Source organism: Phascolarctos cinereus, unplaced genomic scaffold (genome assembly GCF_003287225.1).
Source record: "Phascolarctos cinereus isolate Bilbo 61053 unplaced genomic scaffold, phaCin_HiC Scaffold_726;HRSCAF=1367, whole genome shotgun sequence".
Lineage (NCBI taxonomy): Eukaryota > Metazoa > Chordata > Mammalia > Diprotodontia > Phascolarctidae > Phascolarctos > Phascolarctos cinereus.
Genome location: NW_027556098.1, coordinates 414,945,998 through 414,962,488, shown reverse-complemented (window position 1 = coordinate 414,962,488; position 16,491 = coordinate 414,945,998). Strand labels below are relative to the sequence as shown.

Below are 16,491 nucleotides of genomic sequence, written 5' to 3'. Positions count from 1 at the left end.
TTCAATTAAACTCAGCAAGTATTTATTTAAATGTCAAATATGTGCCAGACACCCCGTATGCAGGTGCTGGATAGAGATTTGAAGTATCTCTCCACTATACTTCGAGGGATGTAGTGTCCAGGAGCAGGGAAGTGATGGTCCAGGTCATCTGGAGTGCTGTATTCTCTTCTGGGGCCCACATTTTAGGAAGAACATTATGAACTGGAGGGAATCCGGAAGAGGGTGCCCAAGATGGAAGACAGCCTTCAGTTCATTCCACATCAGGAGGGATGGGAGAAACTGGGAATGTTCAACCTTGGGAAGGGAAGACTCATGGAGGTGGTAGGGAATGCTAGCTGTCTTCCAGATTTGGAGGGGCTGGCACATGGAAGGAGGAATGTATTTTTTATCTTTACCCCAGAGAAGACCAGGAACAACCAGTAAAAGGTGCAAAGGGGCTGGTTTAGGCTTGATATCAGGAAAATGAGAGCTGGCCCAAAGTGGAATGGAGCACCTGGAAGGTTTTGGAGGTTTTCCTTCCTGGAGGTCCTCAGCAGACAGGGTGGATGACCTCTTGATCTAAGGACTCTTCTTCATGTTTCGGTTGGATGACAGAGCCGCTCAGGGGCTTTATAGCTGTGAGATTCTCAGACCTCTCCTCTTCTTCCCCCTCCCCCCAAGATTCATATCAGAATGAAAAAACGGAAGGACGAGTCTTATTAGGGTTAGTGTCCTTAAAGGGGGTAAGGTAAGAGGGGACAGTTCTTCCCCGCCCACACCATGGAGTCCCCAAGTTCCCCTTTGTAGTCCCAAGGGGATAGTCCCAGAGCATGCTGTTTGCCTGTAGGGAGGGCCCTCAAGGGGGTGGGCCCTCAAAGGGGAGAGGCCACGTGGAGGGTCTGGGCTCCGTGGCTTGAGGGGGTAGGGGTGGGATCAAAGGCTGAAGGTGGAGCCAAGTTGCTGACGTCATGGGGAGGCATTTCCGCGGTGGGCGGGATCACGAAAGGGGTGTCCCCCGTGAAGGCAAGACCTGGGGGAGTAGCGCAAGTGGGCGGGGCCTAGAGGAGTCCAATCACGTAGAGTTCTCCTTAATGGTCTTGTAGATCCAGTCCCGGTAGCGGCAGACGCTGGTGTAGACTGCTGGTCGCTTGGGCTTGGAACAGGGTTCGGCTCCCCCTGACACCACGCCCGCTAGGGCACCGTTACAGACCAGTGGGCCCCCAGAGTCTCCCTGCATCCCGGGGGTGAGGGAAGGGAAGCGCAGAGAGAGAAAGAGTAGGGCACGAAAGACAGGCGAGAAGAAAGGAGAGGGAGATAACCACGTGCGGTTAAGGAAAGGAGTAAACCGAGAGAAAGACAAAGCATGAGGCTGATGCGCTTTGCTTTAGTGGGTCCACCACCCACCCATCCCGGGCCCCCGCAGCCCAACCAATCGTGACCATTTCCCCAACCCCAACCGTCTCTCCGCACTGGGAGCCAGGTGCTCCCTCCGCCTCCTCGCAAGGATGCGAGCTCCTCCCTAGCTCTCAAAGCTCATAGAAACTCAGGGGTTCTGATCCAACAAGGACCCTGGCATCCTGATCCTCCAGCCCTTACCCCGCTCAGGGATTCGGGCATCCTGGTCCCCCATTCCCTGCCTCTTTCAGGGACTCAAGTCCTGTCCTCATAGCTCCTATCCCCCAAGGGGACCCAGGGTCCTGATTCCGACCCCACCCTCCTTCGGATCACCGGCTTCTGATTCCGTTAGAGACCAAGGCTCTAGGTCTCACCTGGCAGGAGCCTCGGCCACCCTCCCAGATACCAGCACAAATCATGTTGGAAGATATCCGACCAGGGTAGGCTCTATGGCACAGGCGGGGCTCCAGGACGCTGATGTTGGCGCACTGAAGCGTGAGCGGGTATTCAACTGTGGGACGACAGGGAAGCAGCGTCAACAAAGAGGCGAGCGGAACACAAGAGGGCACCATCACCCCTATGCTGCCACGTAGGGCTTCACTGGCCCTCAGACATTCTCACTATCTCCTCCATCAGTAACTCCAGCCGGACTCCCAAACCCATCTCCATCCCCATCCTCAACCTCAGCAAACTGCTATTTCCAACTCTACTTCCATCTCCATTTCCATCCTATCTTTGCCTCTAAATCCAGCCCCTGCCTCATCCCCATCCTTATCTGTCCTTAGTCTTTACTCCCAACTCCATCTGCAAAACCATTCCCATCCCTTTCTCCATTTTTTATATTTACCTCCAATTCTCTCTCCATCCTCATCTCCATTTCCATCTCCAACCCTATCCCTTCTATCACCTTCTATCTTTATCCCCACTATGTCCCCATCTCTATCTTATTCTATCACCAATCCCATTCCCAAATGCATCCCCATCCCTTTCTTCTTCCTTTATCTTTGTGTCCCAGTTCCATCCCCATCCTCAAGCACACCCTTCATCTCCACCCTCATTGTCATCCCCATCTCAATCTCTTATATTTACTCCCATCCTTTACCTTCAGTACCATTTCTATCTTCATCACCATTCTCATCTCCATACCTATCTTTATATCCATCTCTGTGTCCCTGTCCTCATCTTGATCCAGATCTCTGATCCTAATCCCACCCCCTAATCTTCATCGTCTCTCTTTTCCATATCTATCTCCATCTTCCTCAGCATCCCAATGCCACCCCAGACCAAGACCCACCGTCAGGACTGGAGATGGCCCCCCAGCCAGAGATTAGACAAGTGGTTCCAGGTTTGGCACAATTCTCACTGATGTTGAGGGGCTGCACAGCTGAATCCAACCTGGCTGGTCTCTTCAGGCGGATCAGCATGAGATCATGGTTGTGATCATGGGCTCTTAAATCACTGTTGAAGCCTGGATGGGGGAAAAAATCAGTGACACGGAACAGCTGCTCTGGACCTTCCCATTGCCACAAATGATGTTCTCCAAGTCGCACCCACAGGTACCTATGGGGAAAAAGGATTGTGGTGGGAGGGGGCCGCTGTAGGAGCCTGGATAAACACGTAGCCCTCTCTGGGCGTCTGCATTCTACTTCTGTCAATCACCAGGCTTGTGTTCTTAAACAAGACACACCCTCTCATTGCCTTCAGGCTTTTCAAAGAGCTGTGAGTGACCCTGAACCAGTCATATGTCTTCTGTGGGTCCCCCTTTCTTTCATGCCACGGGGTGAATCACTGACATTGTGTAACTTGGAACATTCATCCTCTCTGGGTTTCCACTCATGAGCTTAGGTGAATCAGAGATTCATAACATCAAAGCTGAAAGGATGCTCAGAGATCACTAAGTCCACCCCCATCATTTGATAGATGAGGAAACCAAAGCCCCAAGAGAATAGGATTTCCTGAATCCCCCATTGGGGTGGGACCCAGGGGGTGAAGCTAAAGAAACAAGCTGGCTTCTGTGTTTCTTTCTGTTTTTCTGATTGGCCTCTTCACTAAGCAGAATGGGAATTAAATGTCAGCAGAGCTGGAGCCCTTAACTCCCAGTTTCAGAATTTTCTACTGCATTGCCTCATATCTCCATGGGAAACTAAATAAAAAAGGCAGCTTCCCTGAGCTTCCTTCCTCTGCTTGTACAATGGGATGAGTTCTAAATGGCTATCAATACATTACTGGCCTTCTCTGGACTTCTACTGTGTTCTCTGGTGCCATGAGGAGAGTTCCAGGTGCCACGTGACTATGGATAAGTCATCCATCCCCTCTGGGCTTCTATTTCTCCATAGAAACAAAGCATGAGACTTTTTTAGAACAGTACCATACTTCCTCTGGACGATAGGTGGCACAGTGAATAAAGTGCTGGGTCTGGAGTCAGGAAGACTCACCTTCATGAGTTCAAGTCTGGACTCAGACACTAACTGTGCGTCTGGGCAAGTCACTTAACCCTGTTTGCCTCAGTTTCTTCATCTGCAAAATGATCTGGAGAAGAAATTGGCAAACCACTCCAGTATCTTTGCCAAGAAAACCCCAGATGGGATCACAAAGCATCAGAACAGAATTATGAGGCAAACAGGGTTAAGTGACTTGCCCAGGGTCACACAGCTAGTAAGTGTCTGAGGCCAGACTTGAACTCAAGTCTCCAGTATTCACATTCTGTCCACAATATGTGGAGAGAAATAAGATATAGGAATACTTGAAGGGTAAGACAGAGGCAGGACTTTTTATGTTAAGAACTTTTTTTATTTGATCATGGAGGTAAAGGGAAGCCATTGGAGTTTATTGAAAGGGGGGAGGGGTGGAGGTAGTCAGATCTGCAATTTAGGAAGATTAATTTGACAGCTGAATGGAGGATGGACTGGAATGGGGAGAGATTTGAAGAAAGGAGACTCACCATCAGGCTGTTGCAAAGTCCAATCATGAGGTGATGAGGGCCTGCACCAAGGCGATGGAGTGTCAGAGAAGAGGAGGCATATTAGAGATATTATAAAGATAAAATCAACAGGAATTGTCAACAGATTAGATATGGGGGGCGGGGTAAGAGAGAAGAGTTGAGATGAAACTTAGATTGCAAGCCTGGGTGACTGGAAGGATAGCTTTGCCCTCAACCTCAGGGTAGGATGGTCAGGGAGCCATCTCCAGCCTTGATAGAGGACCCTGGTCTGGAGCAGCATCAAGATGGAAAGGAGGATGGAGATGTGGATGGATGAATAGAAGCTGAAGAGTGATATAGGAATGGTTTCAGAGGGAAGGATAAGGGGGTAAAGACAGAGGTGGGGCAGATATAAAGACAGAAGACAGAGATAGGGATGGCACTAGGGATGGTGGGTAATAGAGAAGCTAGGAAGAGGGAGAATATCTGATAGGTGGCTGGAAATAAGAACTGGTGGTTAGGAGAGAGATTAAGGATGAATGAGAAGATCTGGGAATCATCAGCATAGAGATAATAATTGAAATCATGAGGAGCTGATGAGCTCACCAAATAGAACACTATCGAGGGAGAGGAGAAGAGAGCCCAGGAAAGAGCATAGGGGATGTCCACCTTCATTGGATGTGACCTGGAGAAAGGGTTGGCAAAGGAGATGGAGGAATGATCAGAGAGGTAGGGGGAGAGCTAGGATAGGGTAGTGTCATAGCAATCTGGAGAAAAAAAGAGTTATCTAGGAGAAAGGGGAGAATCAACAGTGCCAAAGGCTGCAGAGAGGTTCAGGAAAGGAGAGGACTGGAAAATGGACATCAAATTTGGCAGGTAAGACATTATCAGTAACTTTGGATAGAATCGTTTCAGTTAAATGCTGAGGTTGAAAGCCAGGCTGCAGTAAGTTAAAAAGAGAGGAAAGGAAGTGAAGGTAGTAATTATAGATAGCCCTCTCAAGGATTTCAGCCACCAAAGGGAAGAGATATGGGATGAGAGTGGGGATGGATGGACCAAGTGAGAGTTTTTGGAATATGGGGGAGATTTGGGCATGTCTGTAGGTAATAGGGAAGCAGCCAGGAGATAAGGAGGAATTGAAGAAAAATGAAAGGGTAGGAATAAGGCAGGGGGCAACCTGTTGGTAAAATTACGATGGAATGGAATCACTTGCACAGGTAGGGAGGTTTGTCTTGGTAAAGAGAAGGTATCCCCAGGAATCTGAGTCTCTGAACTTCAGCTGCCAGACTTCTCAACTCCCTGGTCCTCTCAACAAACAATTTTGCACTCAAACCCTCTAGGCCCCTGCTTACCCTACTCTCTATCATTCTCTGGACTTTCAGTCAGTTCCTACTCTGTATTTTCCTCCATTCAATCCATTGGAATGATAGCTTGAGGGCACTTAATACCATATGACCTTATACAAAGACCTTTGTTTCCCCTTTTGTGCAATGGGGAGGGGGGGAGGGGGAGAAGTCTCAGTTGCTAAATGAGTGTTAACAAATCCCCCAAACTCTCTGAGCCTCCAACTCTGATTCTGAGCCTTGCAATTCAATAGAGCACAGTAAAAGATATCAAAGGCTGGAACTCACAGAATCACTGAATTATGGAGTATTGGAGCCAGAATGGATCTTAGAGGGGCAGAGCCAAGATGGTGGAGAGAAGGCAGGGACTCACCTGAGCTCTCCCCTAAACCCCTCCAAAGTCCTCTAAATAATATCCTAAAACAAATCCTGGAGTGGCAGAACCCACAAAAGGATGGGGTGAAACAATTTTCCAGCCAGGAAAGGTCTCTCACACAGGGGTAAGAGTGGAGCTCAGTCTACTGCAGGCCATGCCAGCTCAGCCCCAGCCCCAGCAAACCAGGAGCAATCCTTGGGAGTGAATGAATCAGCTGCTTCAGCAGCCACTTCCAGAGCTGTCAGCCCATAGACAGTAAGGGGGTCGAACAACTGGTCAGAAGAAGATTACAGGGGTCTCTTTGGTGGCACTGGGGGCAGGACTCTTGTTTTGCCCATACTGAGATCCAGGTGGCAGTCCTGGGTGGCAGTTCCAGGGTGAGGAGGAGCATTAGCATGCCACAGCTTGTGGCCACAATGGAGCAGGGACCACTGTAACAGTTCCAGGGCATAAAAGAGTGCTTGTGGTCACTGAGACCAGAGCACAGGTCAGGAGTAGCAAACACCTCCTTAGATCATACCACCTCAGAAGAACTGAAAACTTACAGGTCCCTAAAAGTATCTCTGAAAACAGTTTCACAAAAAGACCTGAAACTTAGGACAGTGCACCCTCCACTCTGGAAGCAGAGCCACACTTTAGCGAAGAGTTAAAAGTCAAGAAATAGCTGGGGAAAAGAGCAAACAACAGAAAAAAATCCTGACTATAAAAAGTTACTATGGTGACAAGGAAGATCAAAACACACACTCAGAAGACAGCAAAGTCAAAATTCCTACATCCAAAGCCTCCAAGCTCACTGTGGAAAATAATTCCTTAAAAATTAAAATTGAGCAAGTGGAAGCTAATGACTCTATGAGACATCAAGAAACAATAAAACAGAACCAAAAGAATGAAAAAAATAGAAGACAATATGAAATATCTTATTAGAAGAACAACTGATGTGGAAAACACATCCAGGAGAGATAATTTTTAAATTACTGGACTTCCTGAAAGCCATGATAAGGAAAAAGAGCTTAGACATCATCTTTCAAGAAATTATTGGGGCAGCTAGGTTACACAGTGGATACAGCACCAGCCTTGGAGTCAGGAGGACCTGGGTTCAAATCTGACCTCAGACACATTAACACTCACCAACTGTGTGACTCTGGGCAAGTCACTTAACCCCAATTGCCTCACCAAAAAAGAAGAAGAAGAAGAAGAAGAAGAAGAAGAAGAAGAAGAAGAAGAAGAAGAAGAAGAAGAAGAAATTATCAAGGAAAACTGCCCTGATATTCTAGAACGAAGGGCAAACTAGAAATTGAAAGAATCCATTGATCACCTCCTGAAAGAGATCCCAAAATGAAAAATCTCAGGAATGTTACAGCCAAATTCCAGAGCTTCCAAGTTAAGGAGAAAATATAGCAAGCATCCAGAAAGAAACAATTCAAGTATTGTGGAGCCACAGTCACGATAACACAAGATTTAGCAGCTTCTACATTAAGGATCAGAGGGCTTAGAATATGATATTCTGGAGGACAAAGGAACTAGGATTACAACTAAGATTCACCTACGCAGAAAAACTGAGTATAATCTTCAGGGTAAAAAATGGACATTCAATGAAATAAAGGATTTTCAAGTATTCTGGATGAAAAGCACAGAGCTGAATAGAAAATTTGACTTCCAAATATAAGACTCAAGAGAAGCATAAAAAGGTGAACAAGTAAGGGAAATCATAAAGGACTTAATAAGGTTAAACTGTTTATATCCCTACATGGGAAGATGATACTTCTAACTCCTAAGAACTTCTTCATTATTAGGGCAGTTAGAAGGAGTATATATAGACAGAGGGCACAGGTGCAAGTTGAATATGATGGGATGGTATCTTTAAAAATAAAATTAAGAGGTGAGAAACAGGAATACACTGGGAGAAAGGGAAAAGGAGAGTAGAATGGGGTGAATTATCTCACATAAAAGAGGCAAGAAGGAGCTATTACAGTGGAGGGGAAGATGGGGGAGTTGTCAAGGAATCCTTGAACTTTACTCTCATTGGAATTGGGTCAAAGACGGAATAACATACACACTCAATTGTTTGTAGAGATCTATCTTACTCTAGAGGAAAGTAGGAGAGAAAAGGGATAAGAGAAGGGGGTGTTTGCTAATAGAAGGGGAGGGTGGATTGGGGGAGGTGATAGAAGCAAAATACTGTTGAGGAGGGACAAAGTGAAAGGAGAGAGAGAATAGAACAAACAGGAGGGGAAATACAGTTAGAAATCAAAATCTGAAAAAAAAACTTTTAAACAAATTTCTCTGATAAAAGACTCATCTCTCAGATATATAGAGAAATGAAATCAAATTTATAAAAATAAGAGTTATTCCCCAATAGACAAATGATCAAAAAATATGCAGTTTTCAGATGAAGTAATTAAAGCTATCTATAGTCATATGAAAAGATGCTCTAAATCACTATTGATTGGAGAAATGCAAATTAAAACACTACTGAGGTCCTACCTTATACCTATTAGATTGGCTAATAGGACAGAAAAGTAGAATGATAAATGTTGGAGGGGATGTGGGAAAATTGAGACACTAATGTGCCGTAAGTGGAGTTATGAACTCATTCAACTATTTTATAGAACAATTTGAACTATGCCCAAATATTTGTAGCAGCTCTTTTCTGGTGGTAAATAATTGGAAATTGAGAGGATGTCCATCAGTTGGGTTATGACTGAACAATTTGTGGTATATGATTGTGATGGAATACTATTGTGATATAAGAAATGATGAGCTAGATGCTCTCAGAAAAACCTGGAGAGACTTACATGAACTGATGCAAAGTGAAATGAGTAGAACCAGGAGAACATTGTACACCTTCACAGCAATATTGTGTGATGATCAACTGTATAGCTGTTCTCAGCAATACAATTATCAAAGACAACTCTGAAGGACTTATCATGGAAAATGCTATCTATCCCAAAAGAAAGAACTGGTAGAATCTGAATACAGATCAAAGCGTACTTTTTTTTTACTTTCTTTCTTTTTCTTGGGTTTTTATTTTGGCCTATGTATTCTTTTACAACATACTAATATGGAAATATATTTTGCGTGATTATATATGTATAACATATCAAATTGCTTGCCTTCTCAATGAGGGGAGTGGGGAGGAAGGGAAAGAATTTGGAACTCAATTTTTTAAATGAATGTTGAAAATTATTTTTTCATGTAATTGGGAGAATATCAAATATTAAATGAAAATAAATTTTAAGGAAGGAAAGATAATAAATTCAGAAGGGAACTTAGAAGTCATCTTTACTTCACAGAGGCCCAGAGGTGAGAAAAAACCCACTTAAGGTCCCCTGAGGTCACTCAGTCATTAATTGGCAGTGCTAGGATTAGAAACCCAGTCCCAATTCCAAATCTAAGGCTCTTTCCATCCCACTTTTCTTCCCTCAGCAGCATTTCAGAAGGGTTATGTTCAAATCTGGGAGTCACGCTTTAGAAAGGCTACTGATATACTGGAAAGTGTCTAGAGAAGGCCAACAAGGTTTGGGAAGGGCCTCAAGTCCGTGACATGTAAAGAGAAGTTGAAGGAACTGGGAGTGTTTACCCTGGAGAAGAAAAGATTTAGGACAGATGGATGAGTTTTCTTAAGGTATCTGAAGGGCTGTTGTATAGAAAGGGGCTCAGCCTTCTTCTGACTGGCCCCAGTGGAAACAACTTGGAGCAGTAGGGATAAGCTGAATAGGAGGTAGGGATGTGAAAACAGATTTAGGCTTAATAAAAGCAAATATCTCCCGATGATTTGGGTTATCTCAAAGACAAAAGGGCTCCTTCACAGGAGGCCAGTCTCTCTGGTATCCCTCAGGTAAGGCTGGATAACTACTTATCAGTAATTTTGTAAATGGGCTCCCTATTCAGGGATGGTTGAACCAGATGGCCTCTGAGATCCTTTCCAACTCTGAGTTTTTGAGTTTGAGGATAAGAAAAATAAAGGTAATGATGGAAAATATTAGAATGAGTTTAATAACCACAATAACTATTAATTGTATCATATTCTTATAGTATAATTATATGTTAATAATATACATTATTAACCTATATTATATGTTATATGTTAATGTGTTATATATTATATGTTAATTATATATATGATATATGTGGCACTTCCACATTTATGTACATTATCTCATCTGACACTCACAACAACCCTGAGAAGTAGAGTAGAGGTATGTTCTCTTATTTTAAGAATGGGGAAACTGAGGCCTTGAGAGGCTAAGTGTCACACAGCTAATAAGCCAGCAAGGTAGAATTTGAACTCAGATCTCTCTCACGCCCATACTGCCTCTTAAGCTATCATGGAGTCTCAGAATCTTATTAAGAACCAGAGGAAGCCTTAGAAAGCCTCCTTCTTTTCAGGTTACAGATGAGGAAGCCAAGGCCTCAAAGTGGGAAATGACTTGAACATGAGATCATAAGGGTGGCAAATTGTGAAGGCCTGACTTGAACTCAGGTCCTCAGGCTCCGATCCAACGTTCTTTCCCTGTACAACAATCTTACAGGGCATTATGCCAGTCTCTACAGTGTCTTTGTCAACTAGTCATGCTGCCCCTGGTGAGCCCCTCAAATGAAGGGGATTATTGCACATTCCACTTGCTGCTTGTGTGACCTCAGCAAGTTACTTTTCCACAACAGATCCCAGTTCCATCATGGCAAAAAAAGAAGTTTGGAGTAAATCATCCCCAAGGTTTGCTTCCCACTCTAACATTGTGGCTTTCTGAATCCCTGGTCAGCCTTCCAGATGTGGAAGCTCTAAAGGAAGCGTCTTCCTTCTACGGAGCTGATATTTCCCTTTCCACCATTTCTCTCCCTGTGCTCTGGGAGGGAGAAGCACGCAACATACTTCTGTCTCCTCTCTGGAAGATATAGAAGCAAAAGGAGGAAGTGTAGGGAGAGTTTGTAGAACTCAGCAAGGAAAAAAAAAACATCAGTGCGGGGAAGATGTCTCTGGGACCTCTGGAAACAAGGAGAAAACATTCCATCACACTTCACATGACAAGGTTTCAGTTGTCTCCCTTAATGTTTTCCCTTAATCTTCATTTCTCTAAATGGTCTCCAGTTCTGTCTCTGTGTGTCTCTCTCTATACCCCTTCCTTTCTGTCTCCTCTATCCCCATCTCTATGTGTCTGTCCTCTTTTCTGTCTCTATATGTCCATTTCTGCCCTCATCTCAATCTCTTTATCTTTGTCTTTGAGTTATCCCTCTGGCTTGTACCCTCTTTATCTCTATTCTTCTCTTTCTCTGACCATCTTCCTGTCTACTTCTCTATTTGCCTCTGTCTCTCCATCTCTCCATCTCCCTTACTCTAGCTCTGCCCCTACTTCTTTCTGCTTCTATCTTTCTCAATCTCTGTTTTCCCAGATCCTCCAGCCTGTTTTCCTCTTTGTGGACTTTTGTTCAACCTTCCTTTCTCTCTGTGATACGTAACCTAGCTCTTCCCTACCTCATTCTGGACCCAGGGAATGTGTGGGCTGGAAGGGACCCCACCCACCAGAAATAATCACCCTATCTCCAACAGGTCTGGCGACTTTGGAGGGGAGTGGCCCCATGGAGGGGAGTGTGGAAAGTCCCCAGCTCTGGTGGTGCTGCTCACCCCCCAGCTAACCCTCAGCACTCAAGACTTACTGGAGTCTAACCTCAAAATCTTGCTTCAATAACATAATTTCTGAGCGTAGAGGGACATCAGGGGTGGTCTAACCCAAGACACTAAGATACAGAAATCTCCTCTACAACAGACCTGATAAATGGTCATCTAGGCTCCACATAAAGACTTCCAATAACAGGGAACTCAGTACTTCCTGAGGCAGCCAATTCCACTTTGGAAAACCCTAACTGGATGGGGAATTCTTCCTTCCACCCATAAGAAATCGTCCTCAACAGTTACTTCTCCCTATGACCACCATGCTCCTTGTTATGGCCAAGCAAAAACACTAATCCTTGTTCCCTTGGCCAGACTCAAAGCCTTGGAGACTGTTATCACCCTAGCCCTTCCCCTCTGCCTGCCCCAGTCTTCTATTCTCAGCGATAATCCTCAATTTCTTCAATTGATCCCACCAGACCACTAGTCCTTCCTAAATAATGCTGAGTGGGTGGGGACCACCAGTGGTCCTCCTATCCCTCAGTCCCACCCAACTCTTACTTAAAACTCTATCAAATTAGCTAAAGGCTAATGCCCCAATGAGTACTGGGAAAATGGAGGGAATCATCCCCCTTTATCTACTGGTGATCTGGTCTGCCTCTGCTTCTTTGTACACATCTCTCTGTCTCTTCTCTGTGTTACTGCCTGTATCTTTGTCTCTATCTCTATTATTCTGTTCATTCTCTCTATCTCTGTCTCTGTCTCTCTCTCTCTTTTCTCTCTCCTTTCTCTCTCTCTCCTCTCTCTGTCTCTGCCTGTCCCTCTTGACTTATCTCTGTCTCTCTTTACCTCTATCTTCCCTATATCTATCCATCTTTCTGGGTTTCCCTTGGGAAAGAGGTTCAGCTCTTTGGAGCTGGGCCTGGGACCCAGGCATCAAGGTGGGGACCAAAGTTGAGGGCATTTTCCCTAGTAAGGGAGATGCATAATGGGATTCCTTCAGAGCACAGGGAATGGCATTCCTGATAAAACTCTGAAGGATCCTGGCTGCCTTGTCCCCTCCTCACAGCCTCTTCCTCCTCACTGGGCCTTATAAGAAGGCCCTCCCCACCTCCCTGTCATTTTCACCTCTTCAGTCTGCTCAGCCTCCCCTACCATCCCACCTGGATCTCTGCATTTTCTCAGCCTTCTTGCCTTGACCAGCTTCTTACCACTCCTGGATCTCCCCATATCCCCCTGTTCCCTAGATCAGCACCTCCATTTCTTCCAGCCTCTCCTCCCTCTTTACAACGTGGCTTCTATTCTGCCCTTGTCCCTTAGCCTCCTGGAGACTGGATAGTTTCAGTCTTCCCAGTCTCCTTGCCCCACTAAGCTCCTGGACTCCTGGGGTCCTGGAAATTCTGGACCTTCATTGCCTGGCTTCCCTAACCTCCCTAACCTCCCTAGCCTCCCTGATCTCTCCATTCTCTCACCTCTCTAGATGACTGTAATGCCGCTCCCTCCTCAAATGTCCCAAATTCCCAGACTCATCAGACACCACGGCCTTCCTCTCACCCTCAGTCAGCCTTCTTGGTGTCTGAGGTTTCCTGACCTCCTCATCTCCCTTGGCTGTCTGGCTTTCAAGGGCCCTTGAATCCCCTGGTCCTAACCTCTCTGGTCTCCTCTCCTTTCCGCTTCCACAGATTCAGCCCCCTCACTTTTCCATTCACCTTGGCCTCTCTTTATCTCTGACCTCCTGAGACCCATCCAACCCCTCTTGTCCCTTGGCATCTGAACCTCCTTTTATCCTGAGCCTGTGTGGCTTCCTCAGCCTTCACACTTCACACTATCAGCCTTCCTTGACCTTCTCAAGCTTCATGGTTGTCTCACTCTCTCCCAGCCTCCATCCCTTCCTGGCCTCCCTACATTCTCCAGACAAGGAACAAGGCACTCTAAAACCATCTGGTTCACCTTCCTCATTTGACGGTTGAAGAAACTGAGGCCCACACAGTGTAAACAGACTTGGCCAAGATCACCAAGGAAGGAAGTAGGTTTGAACACCCAGGTCAGCCTTCCAATCCACAATTTCTATTGCATCATTCTGTCAGCCTCCCAGGTAACTACAAACCCTTCAAACTTCCAAGGCTCCAAAGCTTCCCAACCTTTTCAAACTCTCTGGATCCTCCAGCCTGGGGTTCTTGACCTTTCTTGTGGGGCACAGACTCCTCAGGCAGTCTGGGAAAGCCTAGGGACCCCTTCTCAGAGTACCGCTTTTAAATGCATAAAATGAAATACCTAGAATTACACAGGATGCCAACTGTATTGAAATACAGAAGTAATTTTCTTTTTTTCATCTAAATGCATAGATTCTCTGAAATCTATCCATGAGACCCTTGGCCATCTGTGGACCTCAACTTCTAACTCCCTGTGTTTTGGCCACCAAGCATCTTAGCTTCCTTAGTCCCAGATTCTCGGATCTCAATCCTCCCAAAATCCAAGACCTCTGAGATTTCCAAAGGCTGTTGCACTTTAATAATTACCCAGATACCCTTTCCCCCTTCCTGGCTTGGCAGGATCCTGGGGCCACTCACGGTTTGCGGCAGTGGGCAGCTGTGAGTAGCCATCGGTCACTGAGCAGAGTAGCCCCACAGAAGAGACGGGTGAGGAAAAAAAGGCCAGCCTGCCAGGGCTGTGAGTTTGGGATGCATTCTTCTGCCCCAATGGTTCTCGTGTCTGTCCAGCCCTGCCCTAGGGAGACAGAAGACAGGTCCAGGGTCAGTGGAAGCCTGATGGGTTAAAATAGTAACCTGGAGGTGGTCCCATAGACTTGGGGACAGGTAGGCAAACAACATACTAACTGGCAGATGAACAGTCATGTAGAGTGAGAGGCCAGAAGGCACAGAGACAAAAGAGTTCCAGGCAAACAGACAGTTACATAGACTAAACAAACACGAGACAAAGAAGCAGACAGGCAGAAGACAAAAGAAACCTCACCTGCCCAAAGAAGCATGAACAGTGACACCCAGATGCTCCACTTCATGGTTCAAGGCTCCAGGAAAAAGAACCCACTAGAATTGGTGTGAGTGAGAAGGATGAAGGAAACCAGCTGGGAGGCCCCAGACTCCCGGCCTTTAGTCCTGCCCTCTCCCTGGATGCTTTATGAACTGGCTGGGGGCCATCCCCTCCCTTCTTCCTCCTCCTTCAATGATTAATCAGGTTGGGAAATTATCCTGAGGGGAGGGAGCCCCAGGGCCTGAGGGGAGGGGGAAAGCATACCTCTGGGCTGAAGGGTAGCAACCTCCTAGCTTCAACCCCAGACCCAGGCTGCAAAATTCAGGATTAGCTGGCTGCTTACTGAAGATTGGCCTAGTTGTACACACTGTGGGGTGGGACCTGGGTGTGTGTATGTGAAGGGGCCAGGGCCGCACCCCTGAGCTCCCCAAAGGTAAACCCTGATCCCCCACCCCTGCCACCAGGGTTGGTGATGATTAGGGTGGATTTTCCTTCCCCTTGAGAAAGAGAAGGAAGAGGAAGAGTGCAGAGAAGCCAGTGGTTCCCTCAAAATTGAGTCAGGAACAGCAAGTTTATCCTGTATAGGATGTGAATGACCTGTGCCCTTACAAGGACAGTGGGAGGATCTAGTGATAACATGGACAAAATTAGGGCCAGAGAAATTCCCTGAAGACACAGAAACTAGGAGGGAGAGAAGGAAAGATAAAGAAATGGGAAGAGGCCTCAAGACTAGGGAAACAGAGCGAAAGATAGACCTGGGGACTTGGAGGGGAGAGAGAAGGCACACATTCAGATTGGGACTCCCCTCCCAGCCCCTGAGGCCCTGGGAGCAGCTCTTAGAGGCAAAAGCATGTTGGCTTCAAACCAGGATTAGGAAATTTGTGAGCCACTCCCCCAGCAGAGGTAACCACCTCCTCATTCAAGATAGATGATTATACTGCAAGTGGGATGGGGAGAGCACAGAGCCCCTCACATTTCCTCATCTCTCCCCATCTTTCCTCATCTCTGTCTGTCTTCATTTCTTTCCATTTCTCTTCTTCTCCCCCATATCTTCACTCTTCTCATCCCCTCATGTGCTTAGCTCAGCATTCTGAGTTTTACTCTAGGAGTGCAGATTAAAAAATGGTCCAGCCCTTATAATCAAGGTGCTTCCATTCTAACAGGGAGAGTCTAGTGTGGACACAAAAGAGTATTATGGTACCAGAGAGCAGAGTATCCCAAATTATAGAGTTGAAAATAACTTCTGGATCAGTCTGAGGGTCTGGTCATACCAAACCTTAGCATATCCAGTAGATGGCCATTGTCTTTTAACAGTCCTCTAGCATAAGGAAGACCCTTCTGAGAGGACAGAGGTTCCCCCTTTGACTCTTGCTTTCTAGGACTGGGCTCAGAGTGCCTGAGCCCCCACTAGAGATGTGACTGTCAAAAGGAAAAGTCTCTGTTTGGGGACCAGATTTATATCTAAGGAAAGGCCCATGCCAACTGCTGCTCAAAGGGAGTGGGGTCTAAGATCTGCTACAGGTGGATGTCTATGCCTAGGAAGGTTGAAAGGATGACTGTGCAAATGCAATGGTAAGGTCTTCTTGACTCAATTTCCCCATTGTGTTATTTCCCTCTGAATGGGAAAATTTTCTTACCTGTTTAATTTTGAGCCTGGCTATGATACCCCATGAATAATATGGAACTTTGCTATATATTTGGCTATTCCAAAATAAAGATTAACTATGACTCTTACCTAGAATCAGAGTTAAGGATGTTGATGTCAGGTCAATCTGTGTCCTTGAAGGAACAGTCTTGATATTATTATAACCGTACCCTTCCTTCTCTTCATAACAAATTTCTGTAACAAGGACAGGTAAACTGGAAATGTTTACATGCA

At 46.0% G+C, this 16,491-nt stretch overlaps 1 protein-coding gene across 1 annotated transcript; it reads right to left on the bottom strand.

The window, feature by feature from the left end:
• On the bottom strand, positions 1-14,640 carry LOC110219962 (kallikrein-9). The gene is made up of 5 exons (XM_021003754.2): positions 14,595-14,640; positions 14,192-14,348; positions 2,669-2,934; positions 1,749-1,885; positions 1-1,210 (listed from the first exon to the last, which is right to left on the bottom strand). The coding sequence occupies exons 1-5, from the start codon at positions 14,638-14,640 to the stop codon at positions 1,052-1,054; spliced, it is 765 nt and encodes a 254-aa protein (XP_020859413.1). The 3' UTR covers positions 1-1,051.
• Positions 14,641-16,491: the final 1,851 nt, after the last annotated feature.

Bases quoted from the DNA above. Each gene is read 5' to 3' on its own strand.
- LOC110219962 (XM_021003754.2), bottom strand. From the start codon at position 14,640: ATGAAGTGGAGCATCTGGGTGTCACTGTTCATGCTTCTTTGGGCAG. The intron at 2,935-14,191 runs GTGAGTGGCCCC...TTTTCCCCATAG, and splicing joins GCTGCCCACTGCCGCAAACC to GTACCTGTGGGTGCGACTTG. The intron at 1,886-2,668 runs GTGGGTCTTGGT...GTCGTCCCACAG, and splicing joins GGCCATCTCCAGTCCTGACG to TTGAATACCCGCTCACGCTT.